The following is a 24,474-nucleotide window of genomic DNA, read 5'->3' on the forward strand; positions in this document are numbered from 1 at the left end:
TCAATGTATGGGCTACACTAAATGTGTCCCAATGGACTCTGGCCCTGGAACTCAGTATTTCCCATTTTTCACCGGTCTGGAAGACTGAGGAGACTAGACTCCTTTGAGAGGATCCAAGGACTCAGTATGGCAGAGACTAGAATGAAGGTGGGGCCTGGGCCCTCTGGAAGATATCTATTTCTTTCTCTAGCTTTCTAGGGCTTTGATCTCTCTTTGGAGATCATCTCACTAACCCCTTCTCTCCTTCCATTCTACCCACGAAGCCTGAAGGATTTGGGATAATTGACTCATAATAATACTGTGTCCTGTACTGAGCAGCTCCTTTCTTCCATGGAAACTAGAAGCCCATCAAAATGTCTCTTCATTGATTTTGAAGCCCTTCTGCAAGGCAGGCTGCCAAGTTAACAATAACTCTCTTCAGTCTCATAGGTGCAAGGCTGGGGGAGGGACTGAGAAATATCCCTAATGTTCAGCTGAAAGGACCAATCATAAGCAGGGCTCTGGTGAGTCTACTGGACAAAAACATTTCACACTGTGCAGTGAATAGGCCCAGAGAGCAATATTGCCTGTAAACACAATATTGGAGGTTTCTAGAAAGCCTCTAGGAAATATATTAAAAGAGATAATTTTTTAAAAAAGAAATATTAAAAAGAGAAGAATAAAGAGGAAGCATTACTTGGGTTTCAGGCAATAGCTGTATAGGAGGCTCTACCTGTGGGCTACTCACTGCTGTCCACTGCGGCCAGCTCTCCGGAAGTAAAGACTGAGCAGGTATCAGGGCACTTGAGATGGCCAGGACTCAGAATGCTGACTGGCCACCCAGGAGGCCTATTTTTATAGCATTTTGTCTCTTTTACTTTTCTCTCTCTTTCTTTTTTTCCTTTTACATTCAACCATTATGCCAGCCTAAAAGCATATTATTCAAATTGTACGTGCTAATGTTTCCTCAATCAGAGAAAATAAGAAAGCTACTACTGTGATCCTGCCTGAAATTATTCACATTTTAATTGGTGCTTCAAAAAGATTATGGCAAAGGGAAAGTCAAATGTCCACAGCTGTTAGGTTTTGGTTTTAGATTGTGTTCTGTCAGGTTCTACCTTCCTCATTCTGCAAAAAAAACGGTGCTAAGTGTCCTTGCAGACAAGAAGAACAAAAGCCCTGCATACTTCCTTTCCTTAGTCCTTGCAAGAGCCTTTAGCCAGTCAGCTGCATTTGGCTGCATAGTTTTGGCAGTGGACTTGTTCTCAGCGAACCAGCAACCCCAGCAAATGCGAGTCACTAGGGCAGATGCAGAATCGCTCAGAAGCTGCTAAGACTCTTCCAGGGAGACACCTTACTCCCCGCTGCCAGGCTTTCTGCTCACCTGGGGCCTCTCACTTACAAAAAATGATATTAAATGGACACTTTAGTGCAGAAAACCAGCCATACGCCTACACAGACATAGTGTGTAACCTCTTTTTCATCCTACATATGGCTCTGAAAACATAATATTATATTTGGAGAGTCTGTACTACTTAACGACTTTTATGGTTCTATTAACTAATCCTTTCAAAATGCAGGTAGCATTGACATCATTATTTTCCTTTTCACATAAAACTAAGGTTCAGAAAAGATTATAAATGTCACCTTGTTAAAATATCAATAATGCCAAAGTCAGGAATTAAACTCATTCCAGCACATTTTATATTCGATGATAAGCTCTTACTCCTGCAAGCAGTGAAATCATTTCTAATAACTTTTTAAATGCTTTAAAAATCATAGGATATAATCTTACATTTACTATGTGAGATAATGAGAATTTATACAAAATGAAGGAAAAATAGGCTCTGAAAACCTGTGATTTGGTCAGAAAAATGAGAAAAATTAATCAGAACCAAATAGAACTCATGCAAACAGGAACCAATGTTTGGCCATAGCCAGGGTCTAGGATGAAATATGGAAATTGAAGCAGGCTGCAATGATTAGGTGATGGCAGTAACTTATAGGGCTTCTTTAATAGGAGAGATTCCAATTTGTGTTACCTAAAAGGAACAAAGAGAAAGACAGCAGAGGGGAAAGATAAGTAATAGAGAGAAAATAAAGATGAACAGAATTGATTGATAAAGAGATGAAAATGAAACTCAGGGGGAAAACCCTTAAAATGTAAAATATTATTGAACATAAGAGGGAAAGTGTTGTTTACCTCCGTCTTGAGCAGAGACCCTGTGGCTGCTGTGTCAAACTGTGTGCATGAGTACGGACAGAAGTGAAAGAAGCCTTACTACCACTGAGTTCATTCACCACAAGCTGCTCCGAGTTCTTTTCCGGTTCCATGTACAAGCCTTGGCTTGGTGACGGTGGTCCAACATCACATGGTCACGGAGGAACTGCCAAGTTTCAGGAGGATATTTCCCCCTCAAGCTAAACTAAGCATTAGATACCAGGCCCACATATCTGCCTGATTTATATAATCGGGATTTCTCATTGCCCACACACAAGTTTACAACACATGAAAGTTTTTTTTCAAGGAGTAGACAGATGAAATCTTGACTTGAGAAGGTAAAGGAACGAAAATGCTCCAGGGGACTCAGCTCCTGGGCTCCACGTCCCAAATTTTACCTCAAGGGGCAAAATAAAAAGTAAAATAATCGATCAATCAATAATAAGTGTGGTTGTTGATCTTTAATTCAGAGCATTTTAAGATCTAGGCAAGTTCTATAATGAAATTGTTAACGGAGACAAAGGTTGTAAAATTTCAAACTATACTAATGGCTAATTCATTTTAATTAGTGATTTTTAGCAAATCACATGACCTATTTATATTTCATGGGGATTTTTCCCAGATGAGAGCATGAATGTAACATGCATGTACAATTCAATTTAATTTCCTTCTGCAATTTTTTTTATAAAGAAATAGTTTCAAACTCTGTCAACAACTGATGAGAAATGTCACCTTTTTAACCATTAAAATGAAGGAAAGAGCCAATTAACTTGCCTTGCTAAATAAAATGGACACCACGAAGAAATCCAGTAGGAAACTCTCTGAAATATCTTTGTAGTCAAAGTGGAAAAAGATGACGGTGAAGCCCAAGTTAATGAACTGGTGAACAGGGTTGCAGAAAGACGTGCGCAGCAGCTTCATGCCTGCGACGATCATCAGGAAAATGTCCCAGCTGTTGGAAAGCACAGAGAAAAAGCAATCAGGGCAGCTGCAGGCTGCAGGTGAGCCACATTAGCTAGGTGTCTTGAACACCTCCCAGGCACACAAAGCCCACCTGAGGGGCCTCCCTACAGTCTGCGTTTTACAGGGAGTGTTCTGAGTCCCAGAGACCTTGAATAACTTGTCTGAAGTCTCACAGGGCAGAACAAAGATCGAAACCCAGTTCTGAGCCACCATAAGCACTCTGTCTTTGCCGCTACGACAGTTTTCCCCCATCATCCCAGTCCCTGGTGTTCTACAATGACACAGAGCTTTTGAGCTTATCTTCAGTTCTGCTGCAGTGATGAGGGAGGCTGCCCAGAAAGCCTGATGCTAAGTGAGCAAGCAGGCCCCATGCTGTCCCTGCGGGGGACTGCCCAGTGTAGGCCTTTTCATGAGGAAGGAATCTGATTGAAACTATCACACAATATCTAATACTAAGTTCCTAGTATCTTATCAAAGGCTTTTTTATTTTTACTTATTAACTTCCGATGTTCCTTGGCGTATCTGTCATCCTACCTAGTAAATATAAATAAAGTTTTTGTTCTCCTTTTTATCTTTCTTTTTTTTTTTTTTCAGTTAAAAATCTCAGCAAAACAAAGTCAGGCAAAGAAACACTCTTCTAGGACTTTGCTGCGAGGACTGAATTCCTGAATGCTCTTGCCTGTCAGATTATGAACCCATACAGGGAGTATGTGCACAGTTCCTGCAGATGATGAGGCCAATGATGAACAATCCATCGTGAGAATGAAAGGCAAAGGATATCATAAAGCCCCAGTGCAGCCCACCCGAGTAAGCAGCTGCATCCTCGTGGGGCCCATATTTCTGAAGAAAGGCATCACACATTTTAATCAGATTCTTCCCCAATTCTAACACGCTTTTTGGGAACTCAAAGACAGTGGTGGGAATATGTCTAGAGAATGGTTTCACCAAAACAGATTTTCTTTCTCTGGCTAAGTATAGAAAACTGGGGCCATGCCTCAATCTCCCTAAACCTAGAAGAATCTTGAATCCTAGGTTCTTATTAGCATTATTAGTATCATGTCTAAGGATGAGGGCTTTTGAGAAGTACTTTCAAAGTCTTTGCTCTATAAGGTAGGAAGCTGTCATCAAAAAGATGTAATGTTGGCAATTTCTTAGAATTCAGTCTTAAGAACTGCAATTGTTTCCACTCTGCCTCAAGATATGTGAGGTGAGGTCTGCCCAAAGCCCTGTGGGAGTGGCTTCGATTTGGCTCCTGAGAAAAACCACCACCTGATTTTACAGACTTCAAGTGGGAAAGTTCTCGTGTAACCTCCATGCAGAGCCCTCAGTGATCCCACCATGAGGTTGAACCTGCCTTTCTTTCCCAGGGCACAGCAAATAGCCATGATGAAAATACAGTATGAAAACATGGCAATAGCCCAGGGGACAAAAATTCCTGTGGGACAGTCAACACTCACGGGAGGAACCCCACCGGCGAGGTATCTCAAGGGAGATTAGTGATTTTCTGGGTTATTTAGGCAAAAATCTAGATATTTTCAAATCTAACTTTCTACTTTCTGTGACCATCATTCAATGGACTGAATTCATTTTATGTGTAGCAATGATGACTGATTGTCACGGTTTTTATAACATTAAAACAGTAATGGTGACTGTTAATAGCCCAAGGACTGCAGTGTACAGCAGGCCCTCAGTAAGTCATTTGTTCAACATGGTTTCCCTGTGACATTCATGAGAAAAACAAACACACACACATTGATTTCCAGTGGAGGTCTGTGGAATCTGCATGTTCTCCCCATGTCTGCCTGAGTCTTCTTGTAGTATTCCAGTTTTCTCCCACATCCCGAAGCTGGGCAGGTGAGGTTAACAGGTGTGTCTAAAGCCATCTGGTAGGAGTGAGTGTGGTGTCTGTGAGCGCACCCTCCGGTATGGCGTCCTGCCCAGGGCTGGTTCCTGCCTCACACCCTGGTGCACTGGGGAAGGCTCTTGCACTGGGATGATTGGATAATTATTTTATTTGTTTTTATTAATCTTTCTTAAATGCATACAAAGCTCGCATTTATTTCAATGTTTAATATCAGAAGTGTTTTTGTCTTTATTTAGAAGTTTGGTGATATTTTAGTGAACAGAGATATGCTGTAAGAATGTAATTCTCGTTTCTATCAAGTAGCCTAAAGTGAGGTAAAATTAGTTTCATTTGGTGCCATAGTGGTTTCACGTGAAGTTGCATTTCCAAGAATCTAAGGAAGACATGAAATAAGGACCTAATTATACTGAGCTGTAGGTTTTATAAAGGCCTAGGACAGATGGAGAGCATCCATTTAGATATAGCTGGGAAATATAAATTCTTAACAAGATATCACAATTCACCCCCTTATCCATTCATCCTCCTAACTCAACCGTCCATCCCCCCATCTTTCTAACACTTTCTAGGGGTTGGTATGGAAAGCCAAGTAAGAACAGTGATAGCTGTTGAGTGGTCTGCTGACTACATAGCACAGTGGTTCTCAAAAAATGCAGGGAGGAGGCTAGATTTAGTTTGAAAAATGCTTCAAGGTGATACTAACATAGGGTCCTCTGATGCCCTGTCTGAGAACAGCTGAGCGGGTCTAGCTGGTCTACTGGGGTACCTGAAACCTTGGGATTTTTTTTTTGTTGTTGTTGTTTTCATTTTTTTTATTTGTTTTGAATTCAACAAATTGGTGCCTCAGAAATAGGAAGGAAATTTCAGTTTGGGGTTCTGAGTCAATCTGGCTGATGTTATCATCTGGGAGTTGAGACTACTTGGAAGTATAAAGGTAAGGGGTTCTTTTCTGACTTTTAGTGTCTGGAAAAAAAATCACAGGGAGTCTGGAGTAATATTACTTCCAACTGGACTCACTCTGAACTGTTTATTTCACTCAGCAGGAGTCTCACCCCTTGCATCTGTCTTCTCCCACACAGCTTGGCCTGAACCTGCAGGCGTAGCTCGAGGTCTTTGTCCTGAAGTTGGGGAGGGAGAAATTAAAAACCCTTTGGCTGGATCCCCAGGACAGCGCTGGTACTTTCTTTGCTGCTCTTGCTTTGACTGTGTGCCCTCATTTGGAGATTGAGGATGTACCTTGTTCTGGGAGGTAAGCATGGGGGTCAACCAACACCACACCACACTGGGAGTGCCAGCCACTGAAAAGTCACAGTGTCAGGTATAGAGCCGTGTCCAAGACTGGGGCCCATCTAAAGCTGGGCGAGTGGTTTGAAGTCCCACAGCGTGCTTTCTTTTTTATTTTTTTTAATCTACTGAAATTAATTTTTGCCCTTAGATCTGAAGTCTAGAATTTTAAGGACGTAGAATTCTTGCACTCATCTAATCAAAATAGGTCCAACAGGAGAAAGACAGAGTCTAATAAAGACAGAAAGGTTTTATTTTTTTTGGGGGGGGGTCACTTCATTTAGTGTCTGCTTTGTGTGACTGTGAATCTACCCAAAGTCCAACAGAGTATTAAAGTGCCTTTTATCTTAGCTTCTTGAATCTTTGGTGAAAATTTATTAATTTGTCCTCATCATACCTTAAAAGGAAGAGCAGGCTTGAATTAGTATATGTATCAGGGTTGAGTAGGATACCTGGTGCTTAAGCAACATAACTAATCAGTGAAATCTGGGAAAGGAATCTCTTTTACACCCTCCATCAGAATGACAAATCCAGGGAGTAAATTCAGAATTAATTTTAATATATGAAGCCAATAACTCGACTGTCCATTGTTAATGCTTTGAAAAACATGGGCATCTTGACAGTATGAAGTGTCTGTGCCAGTTTTTAAATTACGAGGCTCCACTTGATAAATGCAGAGGGAGCAGTGACAGTGATTAATTTCCCCTCCCCCAAGCACCAAATGATAGAGTATTTGCTAAATGAAATGACACGAGGCAGTTCATAAGCTCTAAGTGAGATGGTAAGAACGCCAGGAATCCCAGTCCCCGCTGTGCTTCCGTCTTATTAAGGCTCACTGACTAAGCTTCTGCAGGATGATTCTCAACATCACTTCCAACAGATCTAAACTAACTTCATCTGCACCTGGTCACTGTACAGTAACTGCCTCGCTCTAGCAGGTTTGAGTAAAAGAGTGGCTCACTTTTACATGGCAAATAATAGTAGGTAGAAGTTGGCTTTTTCTGAATCCTATTAGGGAAAATTCACTGAAAATGCGACCCAAATCATTATGAGAATAAACCATTATCCACTTACTGGGTGCCAAGTCTCCGGTAATTGCTTATTGAAAATGCATCAATAGTGAGGGCATTCAAAATTATTGCTGGGTATAAGATATATTTTTCAAAACACTGAAGCCAAACATAGAGTCTTTCAAACCACATTAAATGGGCGACATCTGAAAGAAATATAAAAACTACTTAGAACAGCCATTGATCAAAGTATTTTTTTTCAAGCACAGCTAATAACAAGTAATATCCTCCCCTTGCTTTTAATTCAAAAGTTTCTGAGTAAGAACTTCACATACTAGACATGATATACCAATTTTCCAAGCAGCATTTCTTAACTTTGCTTCTACATAAATTGTACATTATACATACACACACACATATACAAGTATATAGTAACATAAGTCAGCATCCCAATTTTTCAAGTCAATTGATTTGTTCATACATAATTTATTGGGACCAATGAAATGAGCTGTCACAAAACATCAAATCAGCTCAGAGTAAGTATGAGTGGAAAGTGAGGGATGAAGAGTTGGAAAAAATTCTACAGGCTGTTGGTTTAAGCTAGGTTCACTTCTGTATCTGGGTCTCATGTCTGGGCTTTCCCCTCTCTTTTAAATGTTTAAAATCACAATCCAATCCCTGGACAATATAAGCAAGTAAGAGACAGCTGATGCCCAACCCTCAATCACTATGAATCGATTACATTTTTTCTGAGCTTGAACAACAAAGAAAGCCCCATGGAGAGATGGAGGGCTAACCGACGTCTGAAGTCAGTAAGCTGAGTTTGCTCTGCCAACCAGTGTGTGACCTTGAACTATTATCTCTGTCCTCCTGAGCCTCAGTTTTCTGTGTCTCACCCACCCATACAGTCTGTTAGGAGGGAGGGGACCCACTCTCTTCTACTCCTCATGGTGGGTGATGGGGGGACGTGGAATGCATGCTTGCAGGGCCTCTTACCCATCTGTCTCTCTCTAGCTTTTCTCTCTGAGGAGTAGCAACAGCTCAGAACACACACTTCCTTATACCACATTATCAGGGACAAGAAATGTCATTTCATCCCTGCCTCAAGGGTCTAGAACAAGAGCTGGGGCCTCTCCCCAGCTTCCCACCTCCACGAGGACAGCCTAGCAGATTCAGACCCAGGATCCTCAGCAAGGCCCATCTCATTCCCTGCCAATGTTCTCTGTCTGCCAGAAACTGGGAGGCCACTACAGTGGGCCCCAAGCCACCTGCAGCGAGCTGGGCAAATGAACCAGTCTGCTGTGGGCCCCATTCTCTCTGCAGTAAGTCTCAAAGTATAATCAATCTGCAAAGCTGGAAGGCAACTCTGTCACACTTCTGACATCACTGTCTTCAAAAATTTTTAGTATAGTAAAAAACTATACCCCAATAACCTACAGAAATAGAAAAAAAAACAAAGAGAGCCACGTAATGTTTACATTATTTGTGTTGCACAAGAACAACTCACAAAAGAGAAACCGTTCACACTCATGAAATGGGTTTTCCCCTCTAAATCTCTTATCCATGATTAGACGGCAGATGACATGTTTCCAGCTGACTTCGCTGGGACTTTATATAAAGGATCTCAGGAAGCATCACGAACACACATTCACAAGACTGGAAACCAATAATTTATTTTCTTCATTATATTGCTATAACATTCATTTTACTTTCTTCATTATATAAGTAAATTCATTTTTACTTTCTTCATTATATTTCTTCATTATATGGCTTAATTGCCATATAAGAATATATTATCTTTATAACTCAAAAACTACCTAAGTTTCAAGTAGGAAACCCTACTTGAAAAGAATCCATTCCAGTAGAGTAGGAATGGTGAGAATGGTTAAAATAAAAGTTATTCATAATATGGTAAATAAAGTATTAAAAGAACAAAAACCCTAACAATCAACTAATAAAAGAGAGGTACAATGAGAAATTATCAAGACCAAAATAACAAGAAATTTTCGTGACAAATGAAACTGGGGAAAAGACTGGGAGGAGAATAAGGTTCAGACATTAAGGATGTTGGGTAGAAATGTAACATTGGGCGTTCTTAATGGACAACGTGTAATATTTTCTGGAAAAGATCTGGAAATGTATTATTTCATAATGAATAAATTTTATACATAACTAATAAAATCTAGGCATATGATACATTTTACATATAAATTGAAGGACTTTAATCTTTTGTAAAAGTAGATAAAAATTTAAAAAAAATTTCAAGACCCTTCCTCTATTCCCTCCTAGCAAATGACTCTGACCCCTCCCAAACCCCCTAGAGCAAATGGAATCCAGAGACACAAACTCCCACCCTGTCTCATCCCCTCGCCCACAAATCGATCTATATTCATATCTACATTCTGATTCCTCCTTAGGCTGAACCCCACTGAGGCCCCAGATCCCATAATCCAGCCATCTGGCGGCTCTTTCCTAGGGCAATTAGCAAGATCCTACTGTCCTCTGTGTGAAAGACTCAGCTTCCAGCCTGCATGTCCTTCCAGGACTCACTCTCGTGCTGTTTTGTACAGCCAGGCTTCTTGGAAAGCTTGCCAATATCAGATGATCCCAATTCCACATCCCCTACTTACCGCTGAAACTTCTGCCCCTGGGCATTTGAGGCTACCCCTGCCCTGAACCACACAGGACAAGGCCCCTGATGACCTCCTGACTGGGGAGAATCCGATGCTTCTCAGCATTTCTTACTGGGCCTTCCTGAGGTATAAAATTTCAATTCCCCTTCCTTCTTTTTAAAATTCTCTCTGCCCTATGCCTCCCCATTCCACCGCCCGGGCTGTGCTCAGGTCTCTCACAACACTCTCCTCCCATTTTCTCTGGGGGCTCCTCTTGCTGCACCCCTGGTCATTCACTTTCCTTCTCCTTCTTCATTATTTTCCTCATTTTCTTGACTGATGTCTTCAACATCCCTAACTTTCCAAGTATTACTTCCATGCTGATGACTCTCAAATCCGTAACCCAATCTCTCTCATCATTCTCCGAAACCCCAGACCTAAATACTCCATTGAATAGCTTCAGCTGATGTCCCACAGGAACCTCAAATACAACATGTCAGAAACTGAGCTCTGTCAGCCTCGACACACCTTCTCTTCACACACTCTTCCATTCACTTAGCCACACAAATAGTATATCTTGGAGTCTTGCGAAATCTGCTCATCTCACTCACAGCTGCACAACGGCGTCACCCGGGGGGGCAAGGCTGAAAACCGTGTCCTAGATCAATGATTCAAAATTCCACATGTGAATGACTTGGTAAAGTGCAGGCTCTGTCCCAGCAGGTGTAGAGTGGAGCCAGACATTCTGCATTTCCAACAAGCTGCCAGATGATGCGGATATCGCTGGACCTCAGGCAACACTTTGAGAAACAAGAGCCAGCGCTATGGGTATCCTCTGCAAATGTGTTATAAAATATAAATTCCTGGACCAACTGAACCAGAAATTCTGTGTGTTGGGCCTGGCAAGAAAATCTATGTTCTAACAAGTCCTGCAAGTGATTCTGAGATGTGCCCAAGCTGGAGAGCCACTGTTCTGGGTGGTCTCCCTTCACACGGCAGGATTACATTGTGTTGATTCCATGGGCTTATTACTCTTTGCGTATCTATCCTTATTTTCTATCTTCGATGCTCAGACTCTTAATCTCTTCTCTGTAAAAAATTATAATTGTCATTTAACCATGTCATTTGTGTTCCCTGGATCCCATTCCTTCTTACCAATGTGAGGTCTTTTCTCTTTGAATTATCCCCCATTCTCCTGCATTGCCTGGTTTTTCTCTTTATTGGATCATTCTCATTAGCAAACAAATGTGCTCTAACATCTCCCATCCTAGGAAGAAAGAAAAAAAAAAGACTCTCTCTGGGCCCTACATTTCCTTTCGGATCCTGCTTATTTTCCACGTATCTTCCCATTTCTTTGCTCTCCTTTTTAAATAACTTTTCAAAAATATATTGGCTATTCTTAGTTTCTCAAGAACCTTATCTTCCTTTCTTTTCTAAGTCTACTCTAATCAGAGTTAAGTTCACAATGATCTCTCCATTACCACATGCAATGGTCCATCTTAGTTCTCATCTCACTCAGCCTCCTGCAGTGTTAGACCCAGCTAATTGTTCCCTTCTGATAACTCCCTACATGATCAGATCAACCCTATGGCTTTAAGTATTATATGCTGATGACTACCAAAAATGATATTTCCATCTACAACCTCTTTCTGGAATCACTATCCGTGTACACAACTCTCTACAACATCTCTTGAATGTCTTAAGAGCATCTTGGGCAAAGGCCTTCACTCCATACTCTTTCACCTAAACCTGCTTCTCCCAGTGTTCATTATTCCACAAATCATTACTGAACCCCAGTTATGTGCCAAACAAGTTTTTAGACACAAAGGATAATTAATAGTCCCTAATACACAATTCTGACCCACATAGACTTACAGGAGACAATAAGTGGTCAACATAATAAATAAGGAAATTACACAGTATGTTAGAAGATTATGGGTGATGAATGCTATGCAAAAGAAGAGAGTAGAAAGAAAAGCATCCCTCCTCCTGGGATAGTTCACGTCAGTTATGATGTAAAATAGGATGATTACGGGAGGCAATCATTGAGGTGGAGACATCTGAAAAGCAGGTACCATTTGAACACCATCTCATTAAGTGGCAACTACCCATTCACCTAATTTTCTATACCAAATCCTTTCCTTACTCTTTCTTTCACACCTTACATATCCAACTTATAAGATTTTATAGGCTCTACCTTTAAAATCTATCCCAAATTCAAGCATATCTCTCTTCCTGCAATGCTCTCACTCTGGTCCCAAGTCACAGTCATGTCTTACTTGGCCTGATGAAACTTCCCTAAGACTAGCTTTCTTTAGTGCCTTAACACTTCCAATTTAAGTGGGAATTTTAAGACTTTGTTAATTCCAGCCAGTGGGAGTTTTAAGACTTTGTTACTACCCTCGGTTGAAGTGACTTTTTGGACAGCAGTAGAATAAAACCTGTGGCAAATCAGTTTTATTCAGCTGCTATCCAAAAAGCCACACTTTCCTTGGTGCAGAGCTGATGTGTCACTACCCAGATGGGGCCTACATTTCTTGGTTATTTCTTACATCAAAGAGGACCATGCAATTCATTCTTGCCGACAAAACATGATAATAGACACTATGTGTGTCCCTTCCAGGCTGAGGTGGTTGAGTGCAGAGTGCATGACCCACTAGGCTTCTTCTTTCCTCAGTTATTGGCTCAGAATGTTAGGATTCAAAGTGGACTTTAAGACTATAATATGATGGGTCGGCAAGATGGAATGAACCTGGTTTCTAGGTAACTATGGCCCTCTACTGTGCAAGGGGAAGTCACTAGAAGAGTCTGCAGACCACATCCATTGGACTTTGCATGAATAATACTTTTATGGTATAAAACCACTTTTACAGTATTAAACCACTGAGAACTATGTGTATCTGCTGTGATATCTGGCCTCCTCTTATCCCTCAAGTATAGAAAATCTAAAGTCTAAATTCTACTGGAAGAAAATGTTGGAAAATCTCTTATAGGTATTAACTTAGGCAAAGAATTTATGACAAAGACCCCCAAAGCAATCACAGCAACAACAAAAATAAACAAATGGGACCTGATAAAAGTAAAAATTTCTGCACCGTCAAGGACACAATCAATAAAGCAGATAGACAACCTACAGAATGGGAAAAAATATTTGCATTTCATACAAATTATAAAGGGCTGATAACCAGAATCTACGAAGAACTCAAGAAAAACAGGAAGAAAATATCAAACAACCCCATTAGAAAGGGGGCAAAAGACATGAATAGAAACTTTTCAAATGAAGATAAACTAATGGCCCTAAAACACATGCAAAATGCTCAATGTCTTTAATAATTAGGGAAAGGCAAATCAAAACTGCAGTAAGATATCATCTAACGTCAGTGAGAATGGCTCATATCAAAAAGTTCCCAAACAACAGATGCTGGTGTGGATGTAGAGAGAAAGGTGCTCTCATTCACTGTTGGTAGAACTGCAAACGAGTAACCTCTATATAAACTCATATGGCTATACCTCAAAGAACTAAAAGTAGACCTACTATTTGATCCAGCAATTCCACTACTAGGTATTTACTCAAAGGGAAAAAAAGACATTTTATTAAAAAGATACCTTCACTCAAATGTTTATAGAAGCACAACACACAATACCAAATACGTAGAAACAACCCAAGTGCCCACAAATACATGAATGGATTAATAAAATGTTATAATTGTATACCACTACTCAGCCATAAAAAAAATGATGACCTAGTATCTTCTGTAACAAACTGGATGGAACTGGAGACCATTCTCCTAAGTGAAGTATCACAAGAATGACAAACAAACACTGCATGTACTCAATACTAAACTGGAACTAGTTCATAAACACTTATGTGCACATATGGAAGCAAAACTCAACAGATTCCAGTAGGTAGGAGGGGAGAGGAGGAGATGGGTAAATACTCACCTACCAAGTACACAGGACACTTGCTGGGTGAAGGGCACACTTACAACTTTAACTTAAAATATACAAAAGCCAACCAAACAACAAAACGTGTGTACCTCCACAATATTCTGAAATATAATTAATTAATTAATTAGGGCAGGGAGTCACAAGGAGAAATTACACGTAAGAAAAAAAAGTGGCAATTAGTAGGATTTTCCCTTGTTTTTAACGTTTTTATGGCTTAGTGAAACTGTCATTGTTTCCTGGGTAACACCAATCCTAGAATTAACTTCCCAACTATTACTGAGCTCCTGATTGCTCAACTCCTTTTACATGCTCCCCTAAATATATATGCGCTTAAATAAAGTTTTTCTGTTGTTTTGGATCAGTCCAAAACCCCCAAAACTATTGTGTATGACACTATTAATGTAATACTAGAAATAAGTCATTTTACATTTATCATAACCCATAGGATATATACAAAGCAAACAGTGGCCCCTCATGTAAACTGTGGAGTTCAACTCATTATAATCTATGAATACTCTTTCAGCAATTGTGACCAGCATACCCCAGTAATGAAAGATGTTCATAATTAGACAAATTGCCAATTGCTGGAGGTGGAGAGATGTCACTGGCCATATTGTAACTCTCTACTTTTCTCTTTATTTTTTGAATTTAACACTGTGCAAAAAAATAAAGCTTATTCATTGAAAAAAATAAAAGTCTAATCCATATCTTAGACTACCCTAAGTGATTTGGCACCTTGTTATCTTTCCTGTCTCATGTCTAGTCACTTTCTGCATTACTGTCATCCAGCCTGCTGGCCTTAGTGATGCTCCTTGAATGTTAAATATGCCAAGTTTGTTCCCTCTTAGAAGCTTTGCACCTGCTGTCCATCCCAGCTGGACTCCCCTCTGCACATACTTCATGGCTCACTCCCTCACTCTGTGCAGGCCTGCCCTTGTTTAGGCAGCACGTCCTCCATGTGGGGGTGGGGTACTCCATGTGACCTATATGACCTCCATGTCTACAGCCTCTCCCTTCCACTATTTCTTTACTCAAATTCGTTTTCTCTTTATAAAACACATCTCAATGTGACACCTTACTTTTTCATCTGCTTTCCCTGGGATAGTCCAAGCTCCTTGTTCTCTTGGTCACTATTGGTATCCCCGATGTTGACACTGTTAGTTAGTATTTGTTGATTAAATAAATGAATGATCTCCTCAACTCCAGCTTTTTTACACTCCAACTGTTTTCTGCCCTGTTGCCATTAAAGAGCTATTTGAAATGCAAAGCTAGCCAGGGTACTTCTATTGTGAGTAGCCTTCAATAGTTCACCACTGTCCCTACCTGTATATTCCAAGCACCTTAACATGGCATACAAGGTTTTCCGTAATCTGCTGCTTTGTGACTCTGTGGAGCCTTTTCCTTTTGGCTTTCCTTTTATACTTATATTGAACTATATAGATGCATAGGTACCTGAATTAGCTATACTAGATCTTAAAAAACATTTTCATTTAACTTTTTATGCACAGAAACATGCACAAATCCTACACATAGAACTGAGTCCCCATCACCTACATTAGCAATCACCATCAAGGCCTCCGATGCCTGCTTCCAGTTACTGGCCCACAAGGTAATCACTGCCTAGCCCCAGGCGCTATTCTTTTGTGTCTTACATTCAACAGTATGTCTGTGAGATTCGTTAACATTTCTGTGTGAAGCTGTAGTTCATTCATTGTCTTGGCGTATAGTATCCTTAAGTGAATACCTGCAGTTTATGTAGTTTCCCAGTCTACTGCTGATGGACATTTGGTTAGTGTCTACTTTCTGCTGTACTGAAGAATGCTGCTGGAGGCATTCTTATATATTTCCTTTGGCAGACACATGTATGTTTATGTGGAGGACATAACTAAGTATGGAACTTAGGTTATTAGATGTGTTTACAGAGCTTCAGTAGATAAATGCCAAACAATTTGGCAAAGGTATCATGCCAATTTATACTCCCACAAACAGTGCAAGAGTTCCTTTTATTTGTTCCACATCCTTGCCAAGACATTTTCTCTCCAGTTTTGCCATGCTGGTGGGTGTAGAGTGGTGTCATATTATAGTTTGATTTTCTGTTTCCCAGATGACTAATGCAGTTGAGTGCACTTTCACATGTTTACTGGCCATTTGGATATACTTTTGTGAAGTGGTTCTTCACATCTATTGTCTGGGTCTTTCCTATTGGATTATGTGTTTTCCTTACTGATTTTTTTGGAGTTTCTTATTCATCCTTAGTATGAGTCTTCATCCAGTAATCGTATGTATTGAGAAAATATCCTATTTTATGGTTTGCTTTCATTCACTTAATAGTATCTTTCTTAGAAAAGAAATGCATAATTTTAACATGTTCCAACATCTCACTTTGATTTTCTTGTTAGAACCTTGTGTTTAAGAGAGAAAGATCACCCAGCTACTTTGGAGGCTGAGGCAAGAGAATTACTTAAGACCAAGAGTTGTAACGCCACGGAACTCATAGTGGCGTTACAACTATGGGTGGCATAGTAAGACTCTGTCTCAAGGGCGACATAGTGAGACTCTGTCTCAAAAAAAAAAAAAAAAAGAAGGAAAGAAAGATCAAGACTACCCTCTCCCGTGTTTCATGACTATGTTCTCCTACACTCCAAGACGTTTATTGACTTATCTTTCACATTTAGATCTGCAAACCCTCTAGAAGTGATCACTACGTGCAGTGTAAGATAGGTGCCACCATTTATTAAAAACAATTTATATTTCAACCTGCCCTGCAGTGAGTCATGATGTTTTACATGCCTCTATATGTGTGCATGAACTCCTAGAATGTGCCCCAGTATTTTCTGCTTAAGAAACTCTTAACCCTTGTACATGACCTGGCATTTGCCGTCTGAAGATTCAGGGACCCCCTGGCCCCTCTGTTCTGAATATATTGAGTAAAAATGGCTGCCTGGGGCAGGATGTCCTACGCGTCTATTCTGGTGAGAGGAGAATTTACCACTGACACTGTTCAGACTTGTTAGTACATGGTGACAATAAAGATGAGTATCTTTTAATTGACATTGTAATTATTTAGTTCTTTAGGAACAATGCACCCACTTTCTCTCTGTTTCCAGGTAGACCCCACCACATCCCACCATGGGTATGCCAGCACAAGGCCACATACTAAGTGCCCACTAGGTGTCTGCCAGACACAGAGCCAAGTGTTCTGTGTCAGCAGATCAAGCATGCCAAATCTCAAAATCTGAAATCTAAAATACTTCAAAATTTGAAACTTTTGAGCACCAACATGACACTTAAAGGAAATGATCATATTCCACATCCAAAAAATTCCAAAATCTGAAACACTTCTGGCCCCAAGCATTTGGGATAAAAGACACTTAATCTACATTACTCCTGGTTTTGAACTAAAGAATGTTCTTGACTTCAGCCATGATTGCACATCATGAATTCTACAATTTTAGTAAATGTCAAACAGAGTCATTATTTGTTTAAAAATTAACTCCCACTAGATTCTGAGTTTCTCAAGAGTAGGTACTACGTCTTACTTGGTTTAGGCTTCAAAAATCTAGCAGAATGCCTGGCAGAGCACTGGGGTTCAGCAGATGTCTATTCATTATCTTATCATTGTTAGTAGTTGAGAACATTCTGGGTAATTAAATTGAACAGAAGGACTAAAAAAAGGCAGCCCCTTGGAATTACTTTTTTGATTACAAAACAAAAAGCTCTCTAACCATAGCACATTAAGCAACATTCCTATTTTAATACCTAACAAAGTACAATCAGTTACAGTTAGGTTTCCTTCTCATATGCAATTATGTTTTCTGAGATCTCAATTTATAAGAGATCAGCAGTGTCAGACTGAGGCCATCACATCAAATGTAATTCAGCCTGCTTACAAAAATACATTTACAGAGTTCTGTCAACATTTGTCACCAATTCAGAGAGACATGACACCCTTAGCTGAATTCCCACAAAAATGGTAAATGAAGAGAAATATAAGCCAGTATCTTCCCAGTGCTGTTAGAAAAACATGGGAATTAAAAGAAACATTTGAGCAACTCATCACTGTAGCATAGCTGGGGCACCATTGAGATGGGGGGGCGTGAGCCAGACTTACAACAGCCTGCCATATCTGCTTTTAGAAAATTATATTTTTCAGTGAGCAGAGATAGACTGGTTTGAGCAGAGGGGCATAATTCCATTTAGTCTATAAGGATTTATTGCAGATCATGATAACAAAGGTAAGAATTTGAGTTTATTCATCCCAGAAACACACAAAGCAATGAAATTTCAAACAAAACAGAAGCCACTAATACACCCTGGAGTCACTCTCCATGCTTTTCCAAATATTTGAGAAGGAAATCACTTGTTCAGTGAGACTTTAACTGTCTGAGCTACCTAGAATGTGTGTGCACATCAGTGTGTGAAACCACAGTGGACCCTGAACACATGGGGGTTAGTGGTACTGATGCTCACACAGCTGAAAATTTAAGTTTAATTTTTGACTCCTATGATCTTAACTACTAATAGCCTACTGTTTACCAGAAGTCTTGCCAACAACATAAACAGTCAGTTATCATATGTTTAGTATGTTTTATGTATTACATACTGTATTCTTACAATAAAGTAAGCTGAAAAAAAGGAAATGTTATTTAAGAAAATCCTAAGAAGAGAAATACATTTACTGTTCGTTAAGCAGAAATGTCTCATTATAAAGGTCTTTATCTTCCTTGTCTTCAATTTGAGCAGAGGGTGAAAAGAGGGAGGGGTGGTCTAGATGCCTGTGGGGGCAGAGGTGGAGAAGGTGGTTGGGGAGACAGGAGAAGCGGGCACAGTCGGTGTAACTTTTATGGAAAACCATCTGTGTATAAGTGGACTCGTGCAGTTCCAACTCACGTTGTTAAAGGGTCACTTGCATATCACAAACACAACTTTAAGGCAAGTCCTTAGACATTTAGGCTTTAGGAAGACTGGGGTTGTAAGCTCCATTCTGTTGTCTGACTCTAGAACAGGATGTTGGCATGCATGGCATTAACACAGGCATGACGACATATATTGAGACCGTGTAACGCCCTGGATCTTTAGAGATGATAACTGAGTCTTCTGTTAGGAGCAAAAGCAAGATGAGACTTAGGTCACCATGAAAGTTTTCAGACAGACTGTTTTATGGTCTGTTATTTTATTTCTAAGAAACACAGTCAACAGTGCCCTTTCTGATTCACCTGTGCAAGTTGCAACTTACTCGGTTGCTAGGAGGGCTTCATTTGTTTTCCTCTATGTGGACTTTAGGTTTCTTAATTTTTATGTGCTCAAAACTTTCATAATGACCCACATAGCATAAAGGATCTCTAAATTGGACTTTTGAAGGGGAAAAGAACTTGTGGAGAACCAGAAACCAGTTCATTCATAAGTTACACAAGTCTTTACTATTTTTTTAAATAGCACACTTGCAGTCACAAAAAAAAGACTGAGTTAGAAGCTACATAATTCCACTCTAGTTTAGTACCCAAGGTGCTGTAAGGGAAATGAAAGTGGAACCACTGACATCTAAGTGTGATATAAAAGCTATCATATGCCTTCTGCTGACTAATTCTGACTCTGCAAATGAGAGCCCAGAAATGCGTGTGCCCTGTGTGTAGACACCAGCAGGCACAGGTGTACTCAAGGTCTATCAAGGGAAAAATGTTTAGGTAAAGGCATGGTTTTCCTTGGGGGTGTTCCACACAGCATTAAGCCAAAGCAAGGATAAGAAAGAGGGTGGAAAGGGAGTTAAAATAAACACCTAGAAATGACAGACCAGAGAGAAAATCCCAGAGACCACCAAGTCCAAACCTTTGACATCAGGTGCTGCTAATCCTGCATATTGACAAAAAATAATTTCACTTTAATTCTCATCTATCTTGGAATCATTCTACCAACCTCAGTAATCTATTCTAATGACATGCTTCAATATCTAGATCAGTGGTTCTCAACCTGTGGATCGCGACCCCTTTGTAACAATGAAAATATCGTTGCATTAGGAAAGTTGAGAACCTCTGGTCTAGATTAAAGAAACCCATTTAACTGATACATGAAATTAATACTGAATGTTTATGGTCAGAGGTAGAATAGTAACGTAGGAAGAAGCTTTCAATGGAAGTGTTAAATCCCTAATTCTGATTTCTCAAAGATTAAATTTAATCCTTTCTTATAGAGCAACCATTAAAAGCTAATAAAGAAAGTCTGCAAGTGTAATAACGATAAATATATTTCTTAAGTACCCAGATTGTCTCAGTGTTCATATGAAGTTAAAAAGAAAATCTTTGCAATGATATTTTATAACTGCCCTTCTCTAACATCCTGAATACATAAAGAGGCCATAAAAAGACATTACTTTTGCATTATTATTTCTCTTTTCTCTGGAATATTAGGCCCTTGAGAAAAAGAATGTAAATTAATTATACCATTTATAAGTTTATATATGACTCAGGATGACGGAAGCTTTACATTTTCTTAAAGGGTTCTCAGGCTGTGTTTTATATTTAGAAGCTTTATGCTACTAAAATAAATTCTTCTCGATAATTAAGAGTTAATCAGGCATTCACAGGATGTGTTTAGCTGCGGGAAGACAGTCCTTGCCAATTTAGGTCTGGAGTTATGATTGAAGCTGCAAGGATACTGGGCTTCCTGCTGCAGAGGGGCAGGCATTGCAGTGGGGAGCCTGGAGATCACCAGCCCTGGGCGCCCCTGAGGGCTCCAAGGCAGAGAGACCCGGCAAAGCACAACTAACCTATCTGTGCTGCTAGCGCCCCCTTGTTATAGAGAACTGCTTGTTTGCTTGCTCTCCTCTTTCCCGCAAGACACATATACGTGTTGCTTACTTTTTAGAAATAGGCTTCACTTCCAGAATCAGTATTGGGAATTCATGATAATCAATCTTAAATGTACAGGAAACAAACAAACAAAAATGTATGGGAAACTACATCACCCTGCTCCTAAGGCTCTTGAACTCCACCTGGGATAAACCCATGGTCCGTGAGTTTTCCATTCCCTAAATAAACTCACTCAGGCCTCCCTGTGCCTCCTTCCCATGCCTGGAATCTTCGTCCTCCACTTTGAGGGCTGCCCCTCACTTATCTGTCAGGCTTCAGTCTAAGTGTCATCTCCTCCTTTCCCCCTCAGGTCCAAATTAAGACCTTGTTTTCCTCCCTCTTTGCCCTCCATACATTCCTTCATTGTACTTTAATCTGCATGGTGAACGTCCAGCTCTCCAGAAGGCTGCAACTCCAGCCGGCAGGGCTAGCACCGTCCCTCTCAACCACAGTCAGCACTCATTACAGACCTGGACTATTGTGAATGTCAAGGAACACACCTGATTGATTGATTAGTAATTTCATTGATGGAAGAAGACACCTGGTAGAGCAAAGTCTGAGGAGAAGCAGGTACCTCCCCACAGGGGGCCCAGCCTGTTTTAGGGGTACAGTGTTGACCTCTGCTGGGAGCATTCTGTTTCTCACAGGGTATGCTCTCCAAGGGCCTAACCCTACACAACCCCTGGCACGTGATGGGTATTCTAGCAACATTTTTGAGTGAATGAATAAACCTCATCAGATACAGTATCATACTAATCTTCTCAAAGAAATACAAGGCGGGGAAAAAACAACATGAGGGAATCAGTATATTAATGTTTACAATTTTCAAGGAATAAAAACATTCCTTTGTTTCTTTTAAGCATCATGCACACAAAATTCTGTTTCTTTCCCAACCAAAATTATATAACATGGCCTTTATGTTCTTACTGTGCTATTCTGGTTTTTTTATTCCTTCATTTTCTAAAACATTTTAAATCATTAATACATCTGGAAATTCATTTGATACAAAGTCTAACTCTGTTTTTAATTTTTTTACTTCAGGTTAACATGAGGGTACAAACAACCAGGTCACAATATTTGAATTTGTTAGGTAGAGTCCCTCTTGTTCTTGTGTCCTGCACACAAATGGTGTACCATACAGCCCTACTTTCTGTCCATTAAGCAGGAGCACCCAAAACTCCCCATTCCCTCTCCCCTTTTTCTTGCTCCTCTCCCCCCAACTTGAATGGAAATGAGCTTTTATCCTATGTGTACATGATTAGATCATCTACTGGCTTCATACTAAAATTGAGTTCATTGGATATTTGCCTTTCCATTCTTGTGATACTTTACTAAGAAGGATGTGTTCCAACTCCATCCAGATTAATACAAAAGATATAAAGTCTACATCTCTTTTTGTAATAGCTAATAATATACCATGGTTACCAATAGTATACCATATACCACAGTTTGTTAATCCACTCCTAGGCTGGTGGGCATTTAGGTTATTTCCACATCATGGAGATTGTAAATGGAGCTCCAGTAAGCAATGTAGGGCAAATGCTTTTATGACAAAGTAATTTTTTTTTTCTTCTAGGCAGATGCCTAGTAGCGGAATTGCAGGGTCAAATGGAGATCTAATTTGACTTCTTTGTGGATTCTCCATGCTTCTTTCCAAAAAGGCCTTATGAGTTTGCAGTCCCAGCAACACTGTAAAAGTGTTCCCCTCTCTCCACATCCACGCCAGCATCTGGAGGTTTGGGATTTTGTGATGTGGGTTAATTAATCTTACTGGAGTTAGATGATATCTCAGGGTGGTTTTCATTTGCATTTTTCTGAAGATTAGGGATGATTAGCATTTTTTAATATGTTTATTAGTCATTCTCTATCTTCCTCAGAGAAAGTTCTATTCATATCTCTTGTCCAGCAATATATAGGATTCTTTGGGGTTTTTGTTGTTGTTGTTGTTGTTGTTGATTAATTCAAGTTCTCTACAGATCATTGTTATCAAACCTTTGTCAGAGTCATAACATGCAAATACCTTTTCTCATTCTGAAGGTTGTCCATTTGTTTGATTATTGTGTCCTTACCTGTGCAGAAGCTTTTCAGTTTGATTAAGTCTGGTTTGTTTATATTTCTTGTTGTTGTAATTGCCATGGAAGACTTCTTCATAAGATCTTTGCCCAGATCAATATCCAAGATTTTTTCTTACAACTTATTCTAGGATTTTTATCATTTTATGCCTTATATTTAAATATTTTATCCCTCTTAAATCAATTTTTGTAAGTGTTGAAAGGTATAGGTCCAGCTTCAGTCTTTTATACATGTGGTCATCCAGTTCTCCCAACATCATTTATTAAATAGAGATTCCATTCCCCAGGAAATGGAAATGGGGAAACGTGTGCTTTTGTTTGGTTTATCAAAGATCAGATGGCTATAAGATGTCTCTATTTTTGTGCCAATACCATGCTGTTTTGATCACAGCGGACTTGAAATATCCTTAAGTCTGGTAGGGTGGTGCCTATGGCTTTGTTTTTATTACTAAAAATTGTCTTGGCTATACAGGGTATTTTCTGGTTCCATACAAAATGAAGAACTTTTTTTTTCCAGTTCTTCAAAGCATAATGTTGGTATTTAAATGGGGATTGCAATAAATCTGTAGATTGCATTGGGTAGTAATGACATTTTAACAAGGTTGATTCTTCCCAGCCAAGAGCACAGTATGTTCTTCCATTTCTTAGTGTCTCTGCTATTTCTTTTCTTAGAGTTTCATAATTCTCTTTGTAGAGGTCCTCCACCTCTTTTGCTCAGTATTTTCCTAGGTATTTCATTTTCTTTGAAGCTACTATGAAGGGAATTGTGCCTTTGATTAACTTCTCACTTGGCTTTTATTGGCATAAACAAAGGTTACTGATTTGTGGACACTGATTTTATACCCTGAGACATTACTGTATTTCTTGATCACTTCTAGAAGTCTTGTGGTTGAGTCTCTGGGGTTCTCTAAATATAAGATCATATCATCAGCAAAGTGTGAGATTTTGACCTCCTCTGCCCCCAATTGGATGCCTTTTATATCCTTTGATTGCCTGACTGCATTGGCTAGAATTTCCAGAACTATGTTGAATGGTAGTGGCGATAGAGGACATCCTTGTCTGGTTCCAGTTCTAAGTGGAAAAGCTTTCAGTTTTATTCCATTCAGTATATTAGCTGTGGGTTTATTGTAGATGACTTCAATCTGTTTAAGAAATGTGCTGTCTATGCCTGTATTCTTAAGTGTTCTTGTTAGAAAAGGATGCTGTATTTTGTCAAATGCTTTTTCTGCATCTATTGAGAGGATGATACAGTCTTTGTTTTTGCTTCTATTGATGTGGTGAATTAGGTTTATGGATTTGTACATGTTAAACTAGCCTTTTATCCCTTGGATGAGGCCTACTTGATTGTGATATATAATTTTTTAATGTGTAGCTGTAATCTATTGGCTAAGATTTTGTTGAGTATTTTTGCATCTATATTCATTAGTGAAATAAGTCAGTAGTTTTCTTTTTAGTTGGGTCTTTTCCAGGTTTTGGTATCAGAGTAATGTTTGCTTCATAGAACTTGTTGGTGAAGGTTCCTTCCTTCTCAATGTTCTGCAATGTGGGGATAAGCTCTTCTTTATAGGTTTGATAGAATTCTGGCCATCTGGTCCAGGGCATTTTTTTGTTGGAAAATTTTTTATTTTTTCTTTTATCTCAGTGCTTAATAGTGGTCTATTCAAGAGACCTATTTCTTC

General features: G+C 39.6%; 1 protein-coding gene across 1 annotated transcript in view; it reads right to left on the reverse strand.

Moving 5' to 3' along the window:
• The window catches only part of PCNX2 (pecanex homolog 2), a 340,225-nt gene that overhangs the window by 142,519 nt on the left and 173,232 nt on the right, over positions 1-24,474 (reverse strand). The window contains exons 21-22 of the mRNA XM_003797465.1: positions 7,383-7,524; positions 2,975-3,152 (exon numbers count right to left, since the gene is read on the reverse strand). Of these exons, the coding sequence (XP_003797513.1) occupies positions 2,975-3,152; positions 7,383-7,524 (320 nt within the window). The remainder of the gene's footprint in view (positions 1-2,974; positions 3,153-7,382; positions 7,525-24,474) is intronic.

The sequence above is a fragment of the Otolemur garnettii genome, unplaced genomic scaffold (assembly GCF_000181295.1).
Source record: "Otolemur garnettii isolate 467f Iridium unplaced genomic scaffold, OtoGar3 scaffold00116, whole genome shotgun sequence".
Classification (NCBI taxonomy): Eukaryota; Metazoa; Chordata; class Mammalia; order Primates; family Galagidae; genus Otolemur; species Otolemur garnettii.